We start from the raw sequence: 24004 nt of genomic DNA, 5'->3' as shown, positions 1-24004 counted from the left end.
CTACAAAGCATTACCTAATCTATTGGTTTCAAACAAGTCTTTTATTAGTCATTATCTTGACAGTCGGTTTCACAAGTTGTTCTATATCTTGACCACTTCGCCATTTTACTTTTTCTTTCAAGGATGATCGCTTCAGGTTCTGCACGTCTCAGTTCTGAGTAATCACAATAGACAAACTCCACCGTCTCAGCCGCCTAGAAGTCAGGGTCTTCTGTTCTTAGAAACTTCTTTGAACTGTCAGGTACAGTCTTACTAATATTAAACTTTCATTGTCTAGCATCTATTTACTGACTGCACTTGCAGTCCTGGTCTGGGGCTATACAGGGGACAAAAGCTGAGGTACACAGCCTACAGTAGCACTCATCTGGCATTTTCCATCCTTTCTAGTGGGATTGAGACTGATGCTATTAATTATTTGCTGACTACCATCCTAACAGTGTTGGAACGGACAACCTAGAGGTAAACTGAACTGTCAGCTACCAACAGCCGCTTCAGACACAGTAAATCTACAGCCTTGCAAGATCTGTGTTGTGGATTTATGGAACAGATTCACAGAAGACATTTCAAATTGTTAAGTTTGTGTGAAAAACTAAATAAACAGTCGTAGATTTTATTAGCATTCTCCCTTATTGCTTTGAGAGAGAAAACCAGTGTAAGACATGGGTGTCTTAGATAGCAGACTGACTAATATGAGCAGAGGCTCGGAAAGCTGGGACTGTTCAGCCAGTGGAAAAGAAGTGTCGGAGAGATCTTATGCATGTACAAATACATGATAGGTGATGGAAGAGAATGATGAAGACGCAGCCAGGCTCTTCTCAGTGGTTCCCTGGGACAGAATGACAGGCAATGGGCACAAAATGAAATGGAGGAAATTCTACTTGTACGTAAGGAAAGACGTTTTCATTGGGAGGGTGGTCAAAACACCCGAGCAGGTTGCTCAGGGAGGTCATGAAGTCTCCACTTTTGGAGATACATTTCCAACACCAGCAGGCCCGCTCCTGGACAGCTGGGCAGCCTGCTCTGGGCTGCCCTTGCTTGAGCAGGGGGTTGGGCCAGGGGACCTGCAGGGGTCCTGCCCCTCTGAGCCGCTCCCCGACTGGGGAAAGGCCAGGTTAAGAAACGGTTTCTCTCAAATAAGCACACCTGCAAACTATTTACCTATCGTAAGACCCCATTTCGAGTAGCTAACAGAACACGTATTAATATTGTTCCCAAATAGATGGCTAAGAGTCAAACGGTGCCTCGACATTTTTTGAACGGCTTTGATTTCTGTTAATTTCCTCAAGCGCATTTTGCACGTGAACCCTAAGAGGGCAGGGCAGGGAACTCCGGGCCGGGCGGCAGCCTGGGTGACAACCGCCATTGCCAGCAGCACCGCAACCTGCGGCAAAAGTCACCTCAGGAAGCGAAGCCCCCGCTCCCCGCGCCACCGGCCGCGACCAAGCCGCAGGTGTGCCCCGGCCGGCGGCGGGAAGGCGGCGCGGCCTGCGTGTGGAGGCCCCGCCTCGGAGGGGCGGCGGGCGGTGACACGGCGGCGGCGGGAAGCGGCCCTCGCCGTTCTCCGGGGAGGCGGTGCGCCGAGGCCCTCCTGCCGTCGCCCTCGTCCCCGGCCCGAGGAGGGGTCTCCCTGCCGCGGTGCCGCCCTCCCGCTCACCCTTCCCCCGCGCCGGTGCCAAGCCGGGGCTGCCCTTCCCGCCTTCCCCGGGCGGAGGCGGCGCATCCCGCATACTCCCGCGGGGAGCGGGCGCGCCGCTGGCTACCCCCGCCGCACGGGGCCGCGGCGGGGCTGGGAGGGGGAAGCGGCGCGGTGCCCTCCCCTCCTCACGCCGCCCGTTCCTCCCGCCCTCCCGGTGCTGGCGGCGGCTCCTCCTCCCGCGTGTGACCCGCTGCCGCATGTGAGCGGGGAGGAGGGACGGCGCCGCGCGGGCCCCAGTGTGGCGGCGGCGGCAGGAGGAGGAGCGGGAGCCGCGGTGCGGCGTCCCCCCGCAGCCTCATCGCTGGGCCCCGCCGGCGCCCCGGGCCCGCCGGCGTTCCCCATGCCCGTGTGGTGCTGCCGCTGCTCCTTGGCCGGTCACTTCAGGTGAGGCGGCGGGGGCGAGCGGCCGGTGGGTCGAGGCGGCTGCCTGCTGCCCCCTCCCCGCCGCGGCAGCCGGGGGACCGGGTTTGAGGGGCTCGGGGGCGGTGCTGGGGGGGGGGAAGACGGCGACACCGACGGGCGGGGAGCGCGGCCGCCGCCCCGGTGCTGCGGCCTCCGCGAGGCTGCTGCGTGGCGGCGGGGCTGCCCGGTGCCGCACGCCCCTCGGCCGCAGCGGCGCTGGCGGGCGGAGCGCGGGGCCGGTGGGCAGGGGCTGGCGGTGGCGCGGCGGGCAGGCGCGCAGTGACCTTGGGCAGCGCCGGGGCCGCGCTGGGAGGGGACCGGCGCCCGCTGATGCTCGGGGGCGCTTCTGCGTGCGGAGCGCTGCGCCGTCGGGGGTCCCGGCCCTGATGGGCATCGCTTTTCTGCGTTACTTAAAAAAAAACAACCAACCAAACAAAAAAACCAAAACAACCAGCCAACCAACAATCCCACGGTGTTAAATTTGCTTCCTAACACGTCAGATGGAGACCAAATTTAAATTCCTTTTATATAACGAGTTTTCTGTTAACCACCCACTACAGTCAGTTTGCTTTTTTTTTTTTTTTTTCTAGAACTATGTAGGGAATTCTAGGATCTTTCAAAACGGCTACCTGAAAAAGGCAGCTCTGATTTTAATAACCTGCAGCAAATGAGGGCAGTTGTTATGAAAGAATTACTTTCTTTTTCAAAAGGGAGAAGAACGTGTATGTGTATGAAGTGTTTTTTCTCTTAATGGGTTTTTCACATGAATTAAAAAAAGTAATGAACTGAAAAGCACTAAAAAGGGCAAAAATTGAAAAAAACAGCCCACAAACTCAAGCACGTTTGAAACTTAGGTGTTTGACAGAACGTAATTCTCGAGGTTATTTGGTATGACCAGCAGAAGGTAAAGTAAGCACTCGCTTTGGAACTGACTCATCCTTGTGCCCACTTGCATCTCTGCAGGACTATAGCCCGAGAGGTATTCTTACCAAATCCCCGGCACTGCAAAGCTGTCTGCCATGGCTTTTTTTTTTCAAGATCAAAACTTCTGGTACTTGGTGGCTTTCAGTGTTGTGCAGAGGTTAGGAAGATGGTGGCCCCGACTTAAAATCTTACTGAGCTCTGGCATGATGTCCTTGCAAAGGAAGAACATGCTCCTGACAGCAGTCCTTCCTCTGCTGCATGTGCACAATAGCTGAGAAACTCTGTTGCATGCGGGTGTTTCTATGCACATCTAGATTCTATGCTAAACCAGTTAGGATATCACATTCTACCCATCTAAGCTGCACAGAACCAACTGTTTTTATCATTACGGATTCTTTTGTAGCCTAAAGCAGTGCGCATATATCCCATAAAAGAGTTTTTGAAATGTTTCTTTTGTTTTTTATCTCCCATCTTGCACAGCAAGTGTATTAAAACCACGCTAAAACATATGTGCTCCCTTTAAGGCTCGTTTGCAAAGCATAGTGTAGTTTGCCTTAGTTCACTTTGAGCAAAGGCTAGAAAATAATAGTCTACCTGTGCCAGTCTAAAAGGAAGTGAAAAAAGCAGCATGATAATTAGATACCCTTTCTCTGACTTCTGCTTGTCTTCATCTAGCTCCTGGTATTTGTTGCCTGTCTCCAAGATCACCAAGAGCTAATGTGCAGCTGTAAACAAACAGTAAGCACGTAATTTGCAACCTTTTGTTTGTTGTAGTGTAGGGAATAAAGTATCAAGTACTTTCTTTCTGAAATAAAAACACTCTTAGAATAGCTTCTCACCCTTTTTAACAAGGAAATAACCGTCAGAGAGATGTATTACAGTGTGCTGGTGCTGTTACTACTGTACAGCTCTGCCTCTAGTTTATTTCAGACTTCCCCCGTTGAGGAAAGGCTTTTGAAATATGTAGCAGAACCTTCAGTGTTGGGGGAGTTGAGGCAGCATGTAGCTTAAGTGGCTTGTTGAAGGCCATGGGAATTGGATCAGTGTCTTACGCTTTTGGTCCTTAGTAGTAGAAAATAGAAATTTGTAGTGTAGAAAATAATTCCTGAAATAATAAAATAGCTTTTAAGATATTCTTGGGAGATAAATAAGAGTACTTTCATTTATTCAGTTAATAATTAAAACTGTGTTTGTAAAGAGAAAAAGTTTAGATCAGTTGATTGAGGTATTTTTAATGAAAAAGTTGCCTTTATTTTGAAGACAGTAAAATAACTGCTAATAACAGAGTATTGTTAATTTGCCCCTGCCTTTCTAGCTAAACTGATAGTGCATGCTTTTTCAATGAACTGGAAAGGCTTCAGAGGGGGCTCCTGAATAATTAAACAACAAACAATATAAACCAAGTCTTCGTAGTCTAGAAGCACGTTTGGAAGAGTTAACAAGAGCAACCAAAGTAGATCTTGCAGAGAAAGAACTGAGAAATCTAGGAAAATAACTGGGGGTGGAAGCAGTCTGCTGCACAGTGGCTGACCTGACTGCATGGCAATTCCTTTTATGAAAATCTTTCTTTTAACAGTAGTAAAATGCACTGTGTCTAAGGCTTAACAGGGCTCACACTTTTCTCTGTCTTCAAACCACTGGCAGCTTTAACCAGCCTTACTTCTACTCAAACAGAAATTCGTCGAGGCAAAGTCCTCTGTGCTGCTCAGCAGGTAGGAAGGGATGTGAACCGCTGCTCTTGTAGCTTAGCTATTCCTTCAGCCTTTGGTTGGCCTTAGAGTTGTTAATTGACTAGGCAGTGTGTATCCTCTTCTGATAAGGATAATGAGGAATGGATTTTGCTGTGTGTGGGATCAAAATAATGCTTGTTGGTTATACTTTTTTGGCTTTGTATAAACTGAAATTAGAAATCTGCATCTCAGCAGAACCATCTGTGCCTTCTTGTTACGCTTCTGTAGACTTTCTAGGAGAAAGTGGACTTTTTAAAAATCTTCTGTCAGAAAAGCTGTGCTGAAGCGTAAAATTTCGTAGATTGGATGAAGCGTATCTATTTTGGTCTTGGTTTTGCCAGTTCCATAGCTCTTAAAGTAAAGCATCAAAAGCAACTTTATTTTTGAAGAGACTGTTCTGATGACAGTTGAAATGTTTCATTTTAGTTTTTTCCCATCTGTCCTTAATTAGAAGTTACAGCAGCCCTGAAACAGAAGGACAGCTTTTGAATTCCTTTGTCCAGTATTTTGGTGACAGTCTTGGGAGGAAGATTAAAAGAATGCCTTTAATTGAAGAAACTGTTCTGCCTGGAGATTCCCTCCTTACTCTGCCTGTAGTAATAATAGGTGAGTTTTTTTCCACATTTTTGAGAATCTCTGTCACTGTCATTGCCTTTATAGACCTGCTGCATGAAGTCATTTATCATTAAATAACAAATGCTTAGCATCCTTGCAGTGAATATGTTTATTAGACTAATACAGTTGTTATGATTAATAAAAGTACCATAAAATTATGTTAAGGGACTTGCTAGTGGAGTAATTTGATTTCAGATTGTGCTTTGACAAAATGAGCTGCATTATTTGACAGCAGATACATGTGTCTTAATGGAAGAACTGTTTTGATTCTAGTGTTGATCCCACTGGGTTTGATTTACATGATATGTCTACTTCAGGTAACATGGAGGTTGTTGATGGCATGAGTAGAAATTTGTAGGGTCAGACGGGACAGTGAAAAGCATAACGTAAAATTTATGCTGTATGTTGGTTAGATGTTAACCTCCCTCCTTGATTGCCTTTCTCTTTGTTGCACCCATCACTAACGTCTGAATATTGTCCCATCTTTTCCAAGCTGAATCCAAGTCAATCCAACCAATTTAAAACAATACATTGTAATCTCAATTAATTAGTTAAGGGCTTGTACTCGTAACATCTTGCTGAATGACAGGATAGCAGAGGGAGCAAGCTCCTTAGGTATGTAGCTTAATTGAGAGTGCTAGGAGGATTTGTACTGGGCCAAGGTTTTTCAGCAACAGCTGGTCACCAGCTCCTTACCACCGTACCTTGATGAGGGGATAAAGAAAAGATCTGGAGTAAAGAAGGTTTTCAATAATATAGTCCAAAGCTGTTGAGACTACAGCAAACCAACAGCTTTAACTGTACTTGCAAACAAGCAGAGATTCCAGAGAATGATATTTCAGTGTAATGTGCTCACAGTAAGTCTCCACAACTTTGAAAGACTGGTGTTTGTACATTGCCTGTTAGCAAAGCTCTCTTCATGATAGCTTAAAATAGTGCTCATGTAATAGACTTATGTGGATGTGACAGACATGAATCACTTGCTCAGTTCTGTATCATAGTTGAAGAGCAACAGTTTTCTGGCATTTTGTCAACCTTAGTGTAGGTTTGCCATATGGTTAATGACTCAGTTTTCACTGTTTAGTTTTACAAATATGCATTATGCAAATACCTGTGCTCAATACTTACTTTGTCTAGAGCGCCTTTGTATGTGCTGACACTAAACGCAGCTGCCTTGACTATTTCTTCTTGAAAAACAAATACAGTACCCAAATGATTTTTCACAGATAATGTTTGAGACACTTCAGATCTTCTCGATTGGCAGCCTCTTATCACTAATTCATTGGCTCTCTGAAGAGCCTTAAAACGGATCTAGAATGATTTAATAATGTAGAAGAATACAAAAATAGTTGTCACACTATATACATACATGTATATATACACACACACGCACACACACCGTCTAGTGCTTTAATTATCTCTGTGTACTTTCTAGTGCTGCCATCTTCTCATTGCACTATTTTATTATCAGAAAGAAAAAGATGGCACATATGTAAATAGTTAGTGATGGAGCAGTAACTTATATTTCCCTTTCTTTAACTTTCTTTAACCATCTCCTTTTTACCTCTGTAATGTCCTATTTAAGATTTGATTCTAAGCTTGTGCTGCATATTGTACTGCAGTTCTGCGTAGGGTGCTAAGCTACTGTGTAGTAAGTAAGTAACTTTGGTGCTGTACCTGTCTTCAAGATATTGGGAAAAAATTAATACATTCCATTTGAATGAGTTGGGACTGAAGAATTTCATGCTGGAGCTCTTAAGTCTAGAGTATGTTCTGCACTAAACACTTCCATCTTCTGCACTAGTTTTGATCGTTACTGTGTAAATGTAACATTTTAAATTTTCATCTGAATGACAAGGCTGTTGTGATGTTTGTAGCTGATTATTTGCTTTACATGTAGACACATAATGTAAATATGATTGGACTGTAGTTGACTGTTGATCGGGAGAAGCCTCTGCTGCTAGTCACACAAAATGTTAACTGCTCCTTAAATGAACAGGGTCATGGGGTTTTGGGGTATATTGATTGTATATCTAAAGTCTGTATTATAATAAAATCTCAGTTGCAATCAGAGCCTTTATTGGAGGCATTGTGTGTAAATAAAGAGCGAACTCTTCAGGTATACATTTCTCATTTCAAAGAGAGTTGTTGGGGTTCCCTGCGTGCACCCCCTCCCCCCCCCCCCTCCTCCAGCCCAGGATGTCATGAAAAAATCATAGCAAGTCTAATTGCAGCTGAACCTTCATCTTGTGTTCTGAGAGCATATCCACAAGGGAATTTCTTTCCCTTGGACACAGTCTGCCCCAAGAATAGGAGCTGGGTTTGGATGGGCCCTCTGGATGGGCCCAGGGGAGTGGCTAGGGAGTTTACTGACAGTAATTCACCTTAGCATAATCCCATCCTCAGTAATTTCCTTGGCCCTTGCCAGCCTTTGTTTTGGCAACTTTAGCAATCCATTTGGTTCTTTTTAGTCTTACCCAGTAGGAATAAATAATCTTTAGCACGGCATCCTTGGGTATGGCACGGTTCTTTCTCTTTGTATTGTAGACTAGCGTCCTTTAGACCCCGGTAGGAAAAAAAAATCTAGCTATGCACTTGTAAAAAGAAACAAAATTCTTTACCATGTCCAAGTTGTAATTCCAAAAATAGTTAAGAATGGACTCTGTCATGGGAGTGTTTGTGAACTATAGGTATGAATAGTGTTTTCAGAACTTCATACGATTTTGTTCTGGATGGTTTCAGTGTATTGCTAAGGTTCTCTCTCACATCCGTCTCATGTGGCAAGTGGGTGACAGGAGGGGTGTGCATCTGTTTTAAGCTTTACTTCCTGGACTGAAGCGTAGCCAGCTATCTCATGCTGATCTGTTTGTGGGAGGGTAGAACAGTGTGAGAGTAAGGAAGAGCATTTTCACTGTCTGAAAGATTGTTTATAGTCTTTTTTGTAAATGGTAAAATAGGAATGAAAGTGGTTTGGGGGATAATATAGGCAGGATCAGCAATACGTAAAACTTTTATTACAGATTTTTGATTTAACTGTCTTGAAGATCCCAATGGTAGAAATCCACGGCTTGCTTAGTCTTTTCCAGTGTTTTATGGTTCTTACAGTATACAGGCACTCTATTTTTGGCTCCATATTTGGGTGCAGAAACAAGATTGTTTGATAGGAGCCATTGTGCAGTCTCACATACTTAGTCAGGTTTTAGGCCTTTGGAGAAAACATGCTTATTGAAGATTTCTATTAACTTTGTAGTCTCAGCCTTTGAAGAACTCGTCTGTAGTGAGCCTACATGATTTTATTGGAGCCCATGGCAGTGACTGGTCTATGCATGCAGCATTGGGATAAAGTATGGGATATATTGCCACTGGGGACCAGAGTGATGAGTGTAGTCTAGTGGAGGAGTAAAAAGAGATCTGATGTATGAAAAGGCTGGGAATGAACAGGGTCTCGGCAAACTGATGGGGGATTTAGGGACTGGGAAATCAGAAAATGGAGAAGGGACGGGCATTGGAGAACTGGGATTGTTAACAGGTAATGGAAATAGCGTGTGCAGAGGTGATGGGGAACAGGACATGACGGGTGAACTCTTCAGATCAAGAATTGAAATGGTAGGAAGAGCTAACATCCTAACAATGAGTGCTGTATAAAACACGAATAAATTAGTAACTTTGTCTTTACCCTAGAATTTGAATAGTGTGTGGTAAATACCATGTGTGCCATTCTAGTTAGAAAACAAAGACAAAATACTGAATAGTGCCTCATTAGGAGAACACTGTGCTTTTCATTCAGTTAATGAGCACGAGGAGCTATAGAAATAACAGTGCATAGTCACATGTTTAAATTCTGTACCAGAGCCTATACTTTCCTGACTTTACCTTTCCCTAGCTTTTGTTATCTGACTTTGCAACATGAATATTACTTCCATATTTGCATGTCATAGATATGGTCCGCTACTTTGTTTAATACTAGTCAAATAAATAGAAATAATTACGGTAGTGTTTTGGTCCCACACATTTCACACCTTCAATAACATTTTGAAAAGTTTTAAAGTTGCAATAATACACATATATTAATTGAATGCTACAAAAAGGATATAGAAGGATGTTTGAATTTATATTGTTGCTTAATGTTGAATGTGGTCTTACGAGTTTCTTGTACTTCACCACTTACCTACTGTAACTGTCTTCATTCAGCTTTTACATTGCTGTTGTGGTGTGTCTGTAACTTCTCATCTGACTTGCAGTCTCCAGCTTTCTGCTTGTCTCTTACTTCCTTTTATTTTATGGGAAGACCTGAAGAGCATATGCTCTAGATTGTCTTTCTGTTCTGTGTTTTTACAGTACCCAGTGTAAGTAGGAAGGCAATGTTGTAAGGTGGCAATAATATTCAGGTATCACTATGATTGACAGGCAGACCAGATCTTATCCATTGAACCATTTTCACACAAGAATAGTGATTTCGACATACTAAATTATGAAACTCCTTTATATGCATTTTCTTTCATCATTTAAACAGTCATATGTACTTTTCTTGTTATCTGGAAAAGATTCTGCTCAGTTTATTTGGAGGAAGTTCCTATGGCAGCCTTTATTTTACTGTGAAGTTTATAAGCTGCTTGGAATCAGGATAGTATCGCATTATAGTACTTTAATATGATTTTGCTGCTGCTTATTTAGCGACAGAAACTTTATTGGCATTTTTACTAAAGCGGTAACTTCTTTCTTTAATAGGAAATGGACCTTCGGGAATATGTCTTTCTTACCTGCTCTCTGGATACAGGCCATATTTATCTCCTGAAGCTATACACCCAAACCCCATTCTACATACGAAATTAGAAGAAGCTCGACATCTTTCCATTGTTGATCAAGTAAGCTTTGGTTACCAGCTTGTCTAGCTCTTTTCCTGCTGCAAGCTGGATTATGAAACAGTAGGCTTTCTTTAACAATCCTATTTAAAATGCTTTTGCAATTTACATAAATAGTGCCATAGACAAGAACAGGCTTAATATTCTCACCCCATAGAGAATTAGACCGCAGTAAAGCTCAGTAACTGCGTGGTCTCAAACAACAAGCTTTATCTCTTGGCCTCTCTTTTTTTCTACCTGTAAAATAAAGAGCAGTATATACCTTCTTCAGTGGCTTGTAACAAATTATATATGTAGGGCACTTCAGATGAAAAGCAATACACTTTAAGTGCTGCTTATCCAAAACAGTTCTGCAGATTGTATTGTGAAGAGCCAGCCTACTCATCTAAGGGTATTTCTAATGTGTTAACAAGTTACTTTGTTAATTTAAATAGAATAAATTCATGAGCACTAGATCCAATCCTGGGGCATGTGGTGGGTTTTGTGGTTTTTGAGGGCTTTTTGTTTATGGTGTTTTGGTTTTACAATCTGCCCTTTGCATTGTTCCTACTACTTGCCAGAAGTATCTAAAGCACCACTTGGTCAGTGAGTAGCTGATGCAGGAATTCCAGCTTTCGTGTCCTAGGATGTTCAGGCACTATTGTCAAAGAACACATGCTGCTAACATACTTGAAGTTAAAATCTTCCTTAAAAAGTACGATTCTCATAAAGACTTCATTTTTAGTAACGTAAGGGACATATATCCTCTATAAACACAATCCATTTTTCTTTTCTCAACAGTATGTATCCTTCAGTGTTTGTCTTGTACTCACAATTGCTCTTCTGCTATATTTGTTACCCTCATATAATCCCAGTTTTTTCTGATTTGATTAGTTAAATCTTCTTCATTATTTTTCTCCCCCCTTGTCCATTTGCTTGTCATGTTATTGCTTCTATTTACCTCACTGTTCTACTGATTGACTACTTACAATGCTATCACTAACTGTATTGTCTGTGTGACTAGTTTATTTGAAATACAAACATGCATATGTATTTGTAGTGGAGAAGTAGGGGTTGTTTGACTTTGGGTTTTTTTGTGGTGTTGGTTCTTTTTTTCCCCCAATTCTTTCTTCAAAACTGTAGTCTCTCTTCAAATATTTGCTATTGCATTGTAAAATTTTTAGAACACGGCTGATGAATAGATGCTGAAATGTGAACATGTTACAAAGTTTTCTGCTTTATCAAAATGGGGCTCCTAGAGATACTAGTAATTCTTTGTTAAAAGGAGTCTCCTATCTATAAATGCAAGTGTCACTAAGTTGCTCTGATCTCTGAGTATTTGTCCCTGTATTTCTTTTTTAAAGTGAATTTCAAATGCTAACCTGCCCCAGTATTACTGTGTGATTAACATGTAGTTTTTGCATGAGTGAAATGTATTATTCAGACCTATAGAAGAACTGAATCATGGCAGTTTTTTCTGAAAAGTGTTTTGATTGAATCTCTGCATTAAATACCTCTGCTTAAAATGCAGCTTGAACTAATTGTGTTTTCTGTTGAAATTCAACTTCTGTACATCAGAATAACATGATGAACAGTAGAAGCTGTGTGAACATACCACTTTTTCCATATTTTAGGATCTGGAGTACCTGTCTGAAGGCCTCGAAGGGCGTTCTTCAAACCCAGTTGCAGTGCTTTTTGATACATTGCTTCATCCTGATGCTGACTTTGGGTATGACTACCCACCTGTTTTGCACTGGAAGCTAGAACAACATAATTATATTCCCCATATAGTGCTTGGTAAAGGACCACCTGGTGGGGCTTGGCATGTAAGTAAAAATTTCCTATCACTTCTATGGTAACTTGATAATTTTATGGTTTGGGGTTTTTCTTACCATCTAAGGCTGGTTTAGATAGTAATGGCAGTTTCAGTTGCAACTGCTTAATTACCAAAGCCCAGATATGTTGGGGAAATGAGAAAATAAGGAAAAGATTGTCCTTCATTTGGGGATTTGTGACCATTACTGTTGTCTTATATGGTTTTTTTATTAGCTTAAATTTAATGAATTATAATGAAGAGTATTTTCTATGACTTTTTTCTCGTCTGCATTGTTTCCAGGTACTTCAGTACAAAATCTTAAATCTTAATGTGTCCATATGGTGTTAGTTTCACTTTTTTTTCTTCTTGTTTTGTATGTTAAGTAGCTTGCTTTTGATTTCCCTTTCACTTGTTCTGTCTTCACCTTCTGCTTTATTAGATAATGTAGTTGCTCAGTATCTAACTGTAACATGACCACAGTTCATCAACGCTTCATGTCATGTCCTGGTATTGTTATGTTCTGGTATTTTATTGCTCTGAATGAGTACAATGAGAAAAATGTTACTGTATTTTACATTAATGTATCCATTTTAAATGTATCTGGTCATGCATCTTGGGGTTTTTTTCTCCATAGTCCATGGAAGGCTCTATGCTAACAATCAGTTTTGGAGACTGGATGGAGTTGCCTGGCCTCACCTTTAAGGAGTGGGCAGCTAACAAACGCAGGTAACGATATTGCATAATTAGGGTTGTATATATAATTGTAGTAGGGTCACTTAGTTGCTCTAAGAATCCAGATAACATTATTTTAAGAACTGGAAAACACTCAAACTTCATTGTTCAAAGGGAGACTTCTTGTATTGTTTGTTAAATTGCCTGATGGCACTGGAAATTATTCTGCTGTATGTACTGTGATGGAAAAAAATGGACAGTGGTCAGCCAGAGTAATTGCTTTAAGAGCATCAAAAGCATACATACAAGCAGTGGTGTGTTTTAGCAGCATTTCACAAAGGAGTACTGTTACGTGAGCAGTTTTGATCAGAGTTTAAAGGAAAAAAATTACTGTCTTGTACAAGCTCACTGTTCTTACTTCAGTTATATAATTAGTTCATAAAGGTCTGTGTCATCAGATGAACCTAGGAACACTCTACATAAGCTTTTTCTAGAATTTTAATTTTCCTGACTTTGTTCTAGCAAAATTAAAGGAAGTTGTTCTTGTACCACACAGGGCAAAGAAGAATTACTTGGGCATATGTCTTTAAGGGCAGACTGTTACTCATTTCAGGACAAAACTTGTAGTGAAGAAGCTGTACCTTTGTTCTTTAACTGCTTTCTTAGATAACCACAGTAATCTTGCATCCTTATTAACTGAAATCCCATAAGCTGCTTATTATCTGAAGCTAATTTGTTTATATTATAGTTTTCAACAATACTAAAACCAGCAGTGTTGACCTGTTATACTACAACTAAACTAACATATTTAAAAGTATTGATGATAATGAAAACTTACAGTCATGTAAAATAGTTCCTGAAGTTTCATTGCAACAGGTGTCACACTGTAGCATTATCCTCTTCAATAAATATCTCAACAGGATTTTCAGAGTAGCAACTTGAACATTTAGAAGTACATATGCTATTAACTTGTTAATCTATGATAACAAGTATCTTGATTTCCTGTAAATATGCTTTTAAGCATAATTCAGTGGCAATCCCGATATTCACTGTTTCTTTTGCCTTCTTCCTAGAGCTTACTTCTAAAGAAGCACAAATTCATGCACCTGTTCAAAATAATTACATTTTCAGCTTACTCTTTCATACATGTGAATGCAATAAGCATTGGAAAAGCATAGATGTAATGTGAGGATTACAGTGCAAAAAATTTTTTATCGGACACTTGGACATGATAATCCTCTTTACATAGTTGTATTAAGGTTGCGTGTCATACTTGCATTGTTCATTCCTGTGATATGGAACAACTTGATTTGATACTTACTGAACTTACCTGTACCCAAGGGAGAGGTCTTTTGTAGAGTATAATAAAGAATACTTGCCTCCAGTAGTACATGGAACCTAGGGTTTAAAAAACAGCACTTAACAATTACTGTAACATTTAGTTACTTATGTCCTAATCAAGTGTATTCTCACGGAGTACAAGTTTAGCCAGTATTGTATTGTTGACCGTTGTGATGCTAAACTGGCTTTGTAAAACACTTCCATACAGACCTACTGTGATACTGCAGAGTTTTGTTATACTTGTTAATCACCTTATCACTTTGCATGGTAAAGATTTACAGCTATTAAAAATGTCAGATTGTCTTGTATATCAGGAATCAAGAGAACAAATAAAGGTTCAGTTATCTTAAATTTGACTGCCATGTAGTGTGTGATACATGATATTCACATTTCTGTACATTAACCAGAACCATTTAATTTTGTTTCAGAAATATAAAGAGTGATCGAGTAATGCCAGAGGAGATAGCTTGTTATTATAAACACTATGTTAAAGTCATGGGCCTCCAAAAGAATTTCAGAGACAATGTTTACATCACATCAGTATCCAGGCTTTACCGAGGAAAGGATGATGAAGATAGAAGTCAACTAAATGAAAATATGTCAACACAGCATTTGGAAATGGAAGATGGACAGAAATCACTGATTAAGAGAAATTGGGAAGTGAGAGGTTATCAGCGAGCAACGGATGGTTCTCATGTGCCCTTCTGCCTCTTTGCTGAGAATGTGGCTCTGGCCACAGGAACCTTTGATTCTCCTGGCCGACTTCAAGTTGAAGGAGAAGACTTTCCTTTTGTGCTTCATTCCATGTCTGACTTCGGAGCTGCTATCAGCAAAGGAAAGTTACGTGGGAAGGCAGACCCCGTGTTAATTGTGGGTGCTGGACTTACAGCAGCTGATGCAGTACTGTGTGCCTACAACAACAACATCCCAGTAATCCATGTGTTTCGTAGAAGAGTTACTGATACAAGTCTAATTTTCAAACAATTACCTAAAAAGCTTTACCCAGAATACCATAAGGTCTATCATATGATGTGTACTCAGTCCCATACGGTGGACTCCAGTCTACATTCTGCTTACACAAGTTTCCCTGAACACAATGTGCTTTCCTTCAAGCCTGAAATGAAGTGTGTTCTTCAGAGTGCCTCCGGACTGAAGAAAATTTTGAAGTTTTCTGTAGCCTTAGTTCTGATAGGTTCTCACCCAAATCTTTTCTTTCTAAAGGACCAAGGACATAGCATAGGTCATCACTCTAACCAGCCCATCACGTGCAAGGGGAATCCTATAGAGATTGATCCATACACTTATGAATGCACTAAAGAAGCTAACCTCTTTGCTTTAGGTCCTCTGGTGGGAGACAACTTTGTACGGTTTTTAAAAGGAGGCGCACTGGGCATTGCGCGATGCTTGGCAATAAGACAAAAGAAGAAACATGAGTTGATTGAAAGTGGGGATGGAGGAGGTGATGGGGTACCATAAATGAGACATTAGAAACTTTCACATACAGAATTGCAGATGTAGTCTAACAGAACACTCACTGACAGAGAAAGTTGATAGCAGTCACATTTCTGTTGTATACAAGTAACCTGCGCTTGTATTGCTTGGTAAAGGATGCTGATACTACAATACTTCACCTTTTCAAAATACAAAAAATTGATCTGCTATTACAACTGATCTCTACTTAACTGGCATTACTTCCAGATAAACAGAAAATGAGACTAACTTATATTGACCTGCCTGTCATCTCTTGCTCAGCTAAAAGAGCAGACTTCCTGTGGGAAAAGCAATGCCTACCAGAGTGGCTTTAATTTTAGTGTCAAACGTGACAAAATATTCTTACCATGAAATTAAAATAACTTCTAAAAGCAGAAAGCTTGCATAGTCCAAAGTGATTCTTGGTCCCAAAGCAAATTTGGAACCTTCTGCTTGAAAGAAAAATTTTATTTATTTGCCATAGTAATACAGTAATACTTGGAATGAGCACTTAGTAAAATGGTTTTTACTATAAGAAGGATTTCTTCTACAATTTTAAATTATCCTAGTTGGTAACTGGAATAAAAGAATAAGCATTCCCATTTAATCTTTAACACATGATTTGACACAATCCATTAATGTTTTTTCACTCTATGCCTATAGTTGGGGGAGTGCAGAAAGATTTGAGATGTTCCCCTACAGTGGTATGTACATTTCTGAGAATACTCATTAACATAAACAATAAAGTACTGATGTAAGTGCTCTTATTACAGTGTCAATATAATGAATATCTAGTGTACTACTGAAAAATTAAGTACATAAGAAAAATTAAGGGTTTTTTTGCTTCCTAGCTCAGGAAGACTGAATGGGATCACTTGACTGATGAAGGTGGGTGATAGATATCCTCATCTCCCATTTGAGCAAGTGTTGGTTATTTCTCTTTTTTTCTAGAGCAGCACATAACACTAAAACTACTTTAGCCTGCAGTTTCTGAAACTTGAAAAAGGGTTATATCTCACAGCCAGCTAAAAAACAAACAAACCAAACCCAAAACAAACATGCCATAGTTCCTATAAATCTTAAAGCTCGTTATGAAAGACAAAGACTTAACTTGTACCTACCTCTGAATTGAAGTTTCACCTTTCTGCTCCATAATGTGAGACCTAGATTTCATTTGCTGGGTTTTAGAGAAGTTAGTTTACCTAAACACACTCATGGATTTTTCACCATAGTGAGGCAAGCATCAGCTTGTTCGAAAACTTACTTTATATTCCAGAACTCTCAATAGACAAAAAGTGCTTGGTTTTAACTGATTTGTTACCAAACATTTTACTTCAGGTCCAATGCGATGGAATAGATGTTATTTATTTTTTTGTTGAGGGCTTTTTGTGTTGAAGAATTTCATGTTAGTTTAAGGTATTGTATTTGCATGATTAAAATCTCCGTATTATAACTTGAACAGATTTTAAAAAGGAAATTAGGCTTAGACTTTTGTGAAACTGCTAGTGCTTGCTGGTTTCCCAGCTGTCTAACTTTCATAAGTTGTAGATACCAATATGCAATAAATGCCTGTTTTTCTGTGCCTACTGAATTATGGGGTTCTGTGGCTGCTGCAGCCCTTTATGCATCTGAGTAAGTTACTCAGACTTTGGACATACAAGTTGAAAAGGTAAAGTATGCAAGGACTGAAATGACTATTTTCAAAGGAAGTCCAAAGTAATTTATGAAATGATGCTACTACTAATAATAAATTTTAGTTTAGAGCCAACTTAATAGCATAAAAATGAACACAAATGAAGCAACATTTATATTAATTTCCACATTGCCTCCATGGTTGGATTTAACAATGCATTGTCAATAGTAGTTAAGATACTTTTTATACTGATATTTGAGCTGGTTTTAATTATGCTAAATTCTAGGCTTATTCATAATTGAATTGAGATTCTATAATTTGCTGCCTTTGGCCGAAACTGTGTTATATATAAATCTATCCTAAACCTGTGATAGCTGATAATTTTAACTGAAAATCAGTTTTGTAAGTGCTGAATACTTGATTATAGAACTTCATTGCAGTTAATATGTTGGGAACACATCTGTGCTGTTATTAAATTCCTTGAGTTTTGTGTCGAGATAAATGTCTGAATACAACATATCATAGCATGTTACCACTTTTTCATTTGTCATGTGAAACCATCAAAACAAAGGAGGCCATTTACTTACACTTATTTTGGAAAAAGGGGAAAAAAGCTTCAAACAGCCAAATCTCTAGCTTCAGCTGCTGCAGCTACTTAAAAGCTGTGTGTGTTGTAGTGAAAAATTTGTAGCAGAGATTTCTGTCCTGTTACTGCAGTAAAAGATAATTCTGTACTATTACAGTACCTTGGGGTTTAACTGTCTTTCTTTATTTTTCCTTTTATCTTGCATGTATTTTTGGATTAAAAAGTTGCATGTGAGAAGCCCTTAGCTGGGCAGAGAAGTTCTCGGTAGTCATGTTTATTAAGCCAGTATAAAAATACTTTTTTCAATCAAAGCTTTACTAAAAAAATAATCCTGTTTCTTCTAGGAATTGCTAGGTTTAAAGTTGTAGCTGGACTTTCTTACTTTTGGGTTTCTTCAAGAGAAATTCCTGTTTCTCTCCACTGTGGTGTTTTTCAGAGAATGAGAAATGTAAAAATTTAAGCTTTGCCTTAGGATAGTTTTTACCTAAAGCATTATATTATACTGACTGCATTTCTTGTGGCTCAGATGTTGGCACTGAATAGTTGTCTTTTGGGGAAATACTTTGTTGCTCAGATTACAAAAACCCCAACAAACATCTGAACTTCCTGTATGGTATAATACAGTTCCCAGAAGGGAGCCTGACTGCTTCTTTCAGCTTTCCTTTCAGAAAGAAAGATAAGCTTTTAAACATCATGGATTTAAAAAGGATGCTTTACTACTTAAGCTTTTATTACTAAAATACAGACAGGAAGAATATAATTTTTAGCTAAAGGACTTTAATTTGGGTTTATAGAATTGGTAAATGTATGGTAACCCATACTGTAGATTTTCTAATAGGCTACTGGGAAAATGTCTCTTACATTTGGGTTTGGTTCTTAATGCTGAATGTGTCTCCTAGATAAAATGCTGCTACGATTATTTAAGTAGTATTGAGCTGTTGGGCTGGGAGTAAGATTTTTTCATAGTAATTCCCCATACAGTCTGCCTCATATGTGATGATGTAACGATAGGTGCTTATTAATGAAGGCACCCAACAGGGCGGTAGGAAACGGCACTGTCTTTCTTTTAGGTTCCAGTAGATGACTGATTTCTGCTTAAAACATTTTCCACGGAAGAGTAAGGCTAAGTTTCACCCTGGTGAGTAAATGCAGAAATTGTTTCTGCAAGTAATCCAGAGAGAACAGTGTCTGAGCTTGTCAGTGAACGCGTGGAAAGAATATAGCTCCCAGAAACAGTACCTATACATTGAGTAAAGGACACCAGAGCGTGTCCTGCAGCTGTATGTCCCTAGTCCTTGGCACTTAGGAAATTATTGGGTCATACTGTATTTTCCTTCTGGCCTGGTGACTGTAGGCCCCCTTTTTTAAACTGATTAATTTCATAAAGGATGGTTGCATAATGAAAAAAACCTAAATTTGTAGAAGTAGGTGTCAGTAACTTGTTTCTCTCATAGCTCAAGAACTATGAAAAGAAGGCTAGAGCCAGAAATCCAGAGTACTTATTCAAAGCTGGAGGAAATAAAGACTCAAACTTGGAGGCAGGCCCGACCAGCATGTCCAGTTGAAAGGAAGAAAAGGCCATTTTTAGGCCAACTTCTTGAGAAAGAAAGGGTGTAAAATTTGCAAACTTCTAGTGAGTCCTCACTGACAGCAAGTGATCACCTGTGAGGAATGACGGGAAGAAAGCAGAAATGAATCTGAGCAATATGAACTGCAAACTTTAAGGTGCTGAAGTGAACCTATGCAGCGTTGATGGGCTGGTGGTCTCCCACCCTCGTGTGTCAAGATCTGCCAACCGTAACTTCAGAGCTTTGTGCTGGAGCCCTTAGTCTAATGTTGCCGTGTATTTTTAACTGAAGTTACACTGAAGTGCAACACGCAACATAGGAAGTAGAAGCAATTATATTTGCTGCAGAAGCTGTAGTACTGGGTCAGTAAGGTGGTGTGCCAAGAGATGAGACTCTGTTGTTCTGGAACCATGTTTTCTAATTCTGAGAAAGCAAGCGCGTATTTTCATGTAATGGCGGAATCTGTGCTGTAACTGTGCTAGCTCCCAAACTTGTCTGAACAGCAAGAGGTAGCACATGTATGCCTTAAAGGCAGCTAATAATTTGATTTTATTATCATCCATATAGTAATGATTTCATTTTGAAGAAGTTACAGAACAACAAATGCTGAAAGGTTTATACTGTTACATTTTAATTCTAGATAGTATTTTAGAACCTTACAATAACAGTGTTCCGTCATCATTGATTATTTTTTGAGATAAGAGCAAGATGGGAGCATAGTACCTCAAATGATGTGAGAGCTTTTTGGATGCTTACTTCCCCCTTTTCCCCTTGCCCAACTTGAAAGAAAAGTCACGCTTTATTTGCAATAACCATAATACCTGATTCTATTTACCAGAAACAATGGAAACTGAAACATCCTTTGACAGAGAAAGAAAGGTTTTGGTGACATTAGGGGTACACATTTGAAGCGAGGATATTGAATTATGAACAGCTCTTCTTCTGAAAAAGACCATATTTTAGGGAATATGGTATACTTCAGTTATTTCACTTTAACTAATTTTTGAAGCTTGATTATACAAGGAATTGTGAGGTCATGGATTAAATTGGTGTAAGGAACAAGGATTATGGGGGAAAAAACATTTACAGTATAATTTAGTAATTACAGTGAACATAAGCTCTGTTTTAAAGATTATTTTGTCTTTGCAGGCACTACAACATTTCAGCTCAGGCAAACCCTGAACCTACGTTCACATTACATCTGTCCATGTGCTAGGTGATTTTCTAACGATAGTTTTGTACTTACAGGGCATACCAAGCAAACTCAAAACGCAGAGGTCATCAGTAGTCATTAAAACCAGGAAAAAAACCCCAACCTTCATATTGTTAGCTCTCTTATCCTTTTTGAAACAACTTGTTGTGGAGATTTAAGTTAATCTAATTTTCATTTTCCTCCTCCATCTCTTTATTCTGGGATCACTAGCAATGCACAAGTATCAGCCTACAGTGGATGCTTCAGTAAACTAGAATTCAGATTCATATTCCTGGGCACCCTCTGTGGACTCGCATACCAGCATAAAGAAAGCTAACGACTAGGTTTGCTAAATAGTCACAAAGTAGTATGGAATCCTGGCAATTTAAATTCTTTTTTAACTAGCTGTAATAAGTAAAAAAAGTTCTCCACAAACATAAAGCTAAAGACAAGGCAATCAAAGAGATTGGACAGAGTTCCAGGGGACACTCTGAGGAGAGAGGGGAATGGTTCATTTTTTCATCAGTTTGGACTCTAGCACCAGCATTTACATGAACTCTGAGTTATTGCTGTTTAAGAACTGATCCTGCTTTCTTATATCTACCTGGCACAATCTGGAGTGTCAGTACTCTGATCTTGCCTGTTTCTGTTAGGATTGGTATGCTGGTCGTGGAATTACTTCTAAGTAAGATAAAGGCTTGTATTTATCTACCTGTGTGTTTGTTCACACACGTGATACACCTGGAGATACTATGTAAATGTAATTTCTGTGTGTCATGCCTCCATTTGCTGCTTTTGCTGGAGTATGCTTGGGTCATACCCCCTTTTTCAGATGAGCAATGTCAACTTGTACAGAACATCTGCTATCAGCTGAAATACAGTCTCCTGAGCTGCAAGCAACTTGTGAGCAAAACCACAGCTTTGATTAGATGATAAGCCCGCCTAAGGTTTGCATGCTAAGCTTGTTTCATCTTCGTGTGTGAAAACTGATGATGGACTGAAGGCTAAATATTAAAAGTTTCACCTAGAAGTTAATTTTTTTAGTTTGGAAAAGTGGGGAATTTTTAAGTCAAAGGAAAAAAACCGGGGAGGAAGAGGTGTTCAGAAAGCTGTAGTATTCAAAAAGAGGAAGGTGTTGATTTGCTTGCATCTGGTGCTGTACCCACTGCTGGAGAGAGATTGTGCTGGTCAAAGCTGGGGCAGCGTAGTATGGGCAGAGCGCTAAAGCAAGTGGCTGTGAAAGTTGCAGTTAGGGAGATCTGATTTTGTCTAGCATTTTCATAACTATTTCCCTGGAATGTGGAGATGGCGGTTATAAAGGCATTGTAAGAGGAAGAGTAGAGGTGTAACAGTAAAGATGACGGTTCAGGTTTTGCCACATTTAGCTTGAAGTTCTAAGGAGATACCAGAATGCAACTGGAATTTGTGAATCAAACACCAGATGCTGCCAAATGTGACTTGAGGACAGATTCAAGAAATGGAACAGAGCAAGAGGAGCAGTTTTGCAGGAAGAGGAGAAAAGGCAGGAAAATAAGGACTGAGGAATCACCCGTGGTAAGAGGAGAGCTGGGAGGGGGGGTGGGAGGTAGGTCTATAGCAGAGACTTCAGCTACTGTCTCAGTTAGGATGGTTGACGGTAAACACGTGGAATAAAGCCTCTTTGACACGTCGGGAAGGAAGGTAGTGAACGGGCTTAGCCCTCCAGAGGAAGCCAGGGGGGAGGTTGGTGGATGGAGGAGACTGAAACTGAAAGCAAAGACACTTTCAGCATACAGAAACTGGTGCAATGATGCAGGAGAGGCCAGCCCTGCCGCATCAGTCCCCCATCATTCTGGGAGAAGATGGGGAGTAAGGGAAGGAGAAAAGGGGGCAGCTCAGAGATGTTAATGGACAGAAACAGAAAATAAATGTCAACAGTGAGAATCGTCGTAATCTTGCCAAAAAAGGCAGTGGCTTCCCCAACTGATGTAGGAAATATGCGAAGTTTGCTGAAACGCGTGTGAGTTAAACTGAGAATTAAGCATGTTCCTGCAGGGATACAGCACCCATCCTCTGTTTTAGTGGCGCATGGAGTAATTCAACCTGCTTTAAACTGTGTTCAGCTAAGCTGCTGAATACAAGACTGTATTTTAAAAAGCCTTGCTAATAAAAAGTATATTTAGTTTTAAGTATTGTGTGCATCTCCTTCCTGTGAGCAGGGTAAACAATAAATGCTATAAAAAAAAGCAATCCCTACAAGCCTTCAAACAAACTTTGTGTTACACAGAAAAAATGCAAGAAACAAGATCTGAAGATAAGTTTCTGGTTAGATGTATTTTTAGAAAAAGAGCATCATATTGTCAAAAAGGTGGCATACTTGCAGACTGTGGGTTGAGGCAGATCAGAGAAACCTTAGATGTCGTATCAGTTGCTGCACTTTTTTTACCCTTCCAAAGAAAACCATAGAAATTCTCTCGGAAAACTGCTGAACTGAATGTCGAAACCACAAGGCACAATCCTCACAAAGTTAAAATATGGCATGCAGCAGAACTAACACAAAGTTAATTGCCCTTGCTTGTGCACCCAGCTTTAACTGTTAAAACCGTCTTTATGTCAACCCAGTTTTCCCACTTTCACCCTTCTGATTCTCTTACCCCACGCTGCTGGCGAGGAGCAAGTGAGCAGCTGCAGGGGGCTTAGCTGCCTGCTGAGGTTAGCCTACAACAGTATGTTTTGTAAACTGAAGGAAACATTGGGCCAAGTTAATTTAATAGTTCCAGGGGTAATGCAAATACTGGTGTAGTTTATTGGATGTTCAGGCTCCCAAGATTTGGATCACGTAATCACATCCTTTATCATCTACCTCAGAAACTTCAGTAACAGAAGGCTCAAACCAGCGAGCAAACAAGCATGCTTCCCCTAATGTTTGGAGCTCTAACTTATGACAATATTATGCTAAAATGGAAGGCTTCAGTATTACAAACAGGATTTGTTACATGAATTTGGAATTATAATTCAAGGCATGGGTAAGGGGTAGAGGTTTAAATGACTAAGCTTTTTTAAAGCAAATATAACTTCATGTTCAAATAGCAAAAGGCTTACATACTGATCTACAGGCTTCTCATCAAGCAAACAGCAGACAAAGCTGAATTAGAAACCAAACCTATCAACTATTAGATACCCTCAAGTTGGACCCAAAACAGGAACATACACTGGATACATATCTCCAGCCAAGTGCTGATGCTGGGTTTTTTTGTCAGCACTACTGTAGAAATTCCCAAAATGCCCTCCCATCTCAACAGCACACAGCCTGTGAAAGACTACAAAGAAATGTGAAGATGACACTGGAAACGCTGACACAGAGAAGACATCTCATACAAGATCTATAAAGAAACCTCCATGTTTGTCTGGGGGGTGCTTCCCTTAGTCACGTGGTAGATGAGTCCACTGGTTTGCAAAGGAACGGAAATACGCAGAGAGGGAAACTGCACTTGCCTCTCCCTCCAATTTCAAGGAGCAAAAATTAAAATGCTTATTGC

At 40.3% G+C, this 24004-nt stretch overlaps 1 protein-coding gene across 3 annotated transcripts; it reads left to right on the top strand.

Moving 5' to 3' along the window:
* Positions 1-1566: 1566 nt before the first annotated feature.
* On the top strand, positions 1567-22651 carry OSGIN2 (oxidative stress induced growth inhibitor family member 2). 3 transcript variants are annotated; one of them, XM_037379502.1, is made up of 7 exons: positions 1967-2080; positions 3698-3760; positions 5204-5358; positions 10096-10232; positions 11843-12034; positions 12659-12750; positions 14466-22651. In XM_037379502.1, exons 3-7 carry the CDS (start codon positions 5292-5294, stop codon positions 15511-15513), a joined length of 1536 nt encoding a protein of 511 aa, XP_037235399.1. In that variant the 5' UTR covers positions 1967-2080; positions 3698-3760; positions 5204-5291; the 3' UTR covers positions 15514-22651. The 3 variants fall into 3 exon arrangements, with proteins under 3 accessions (XP_037235398.1, XP_037235399.1, XP_037235400.1); XM_037379501.1 differs by lacking the exon at positions 3698-3760 and having other exon boundaries at positions 1567-2080; XM_037379503.1 differs by lacking the exons at positions 1967-2080; positions 3698-3760 and adding an exon at positions 4259-4734.
* Positions 22652-24004: the final 1353 nt, after the last annotated feature.

This window comes from Falco rusticolus, chromosome 3 (assembly GCF_015220075.1).
Source record: "Falco rusticolus isolate bFalRus1 chromosome 3, bFalRus1.pri, whole genome shotgun sequence".
NCBI classification, from domain to species: Eukaryota; Metazoa; Chordata; class Aves; order Falconiformes; family Falconidae; genus Falco; species Falco rusticolus.
This window is presented reverse-complemented; position numbering and strand designations above follow the sequence as displayed.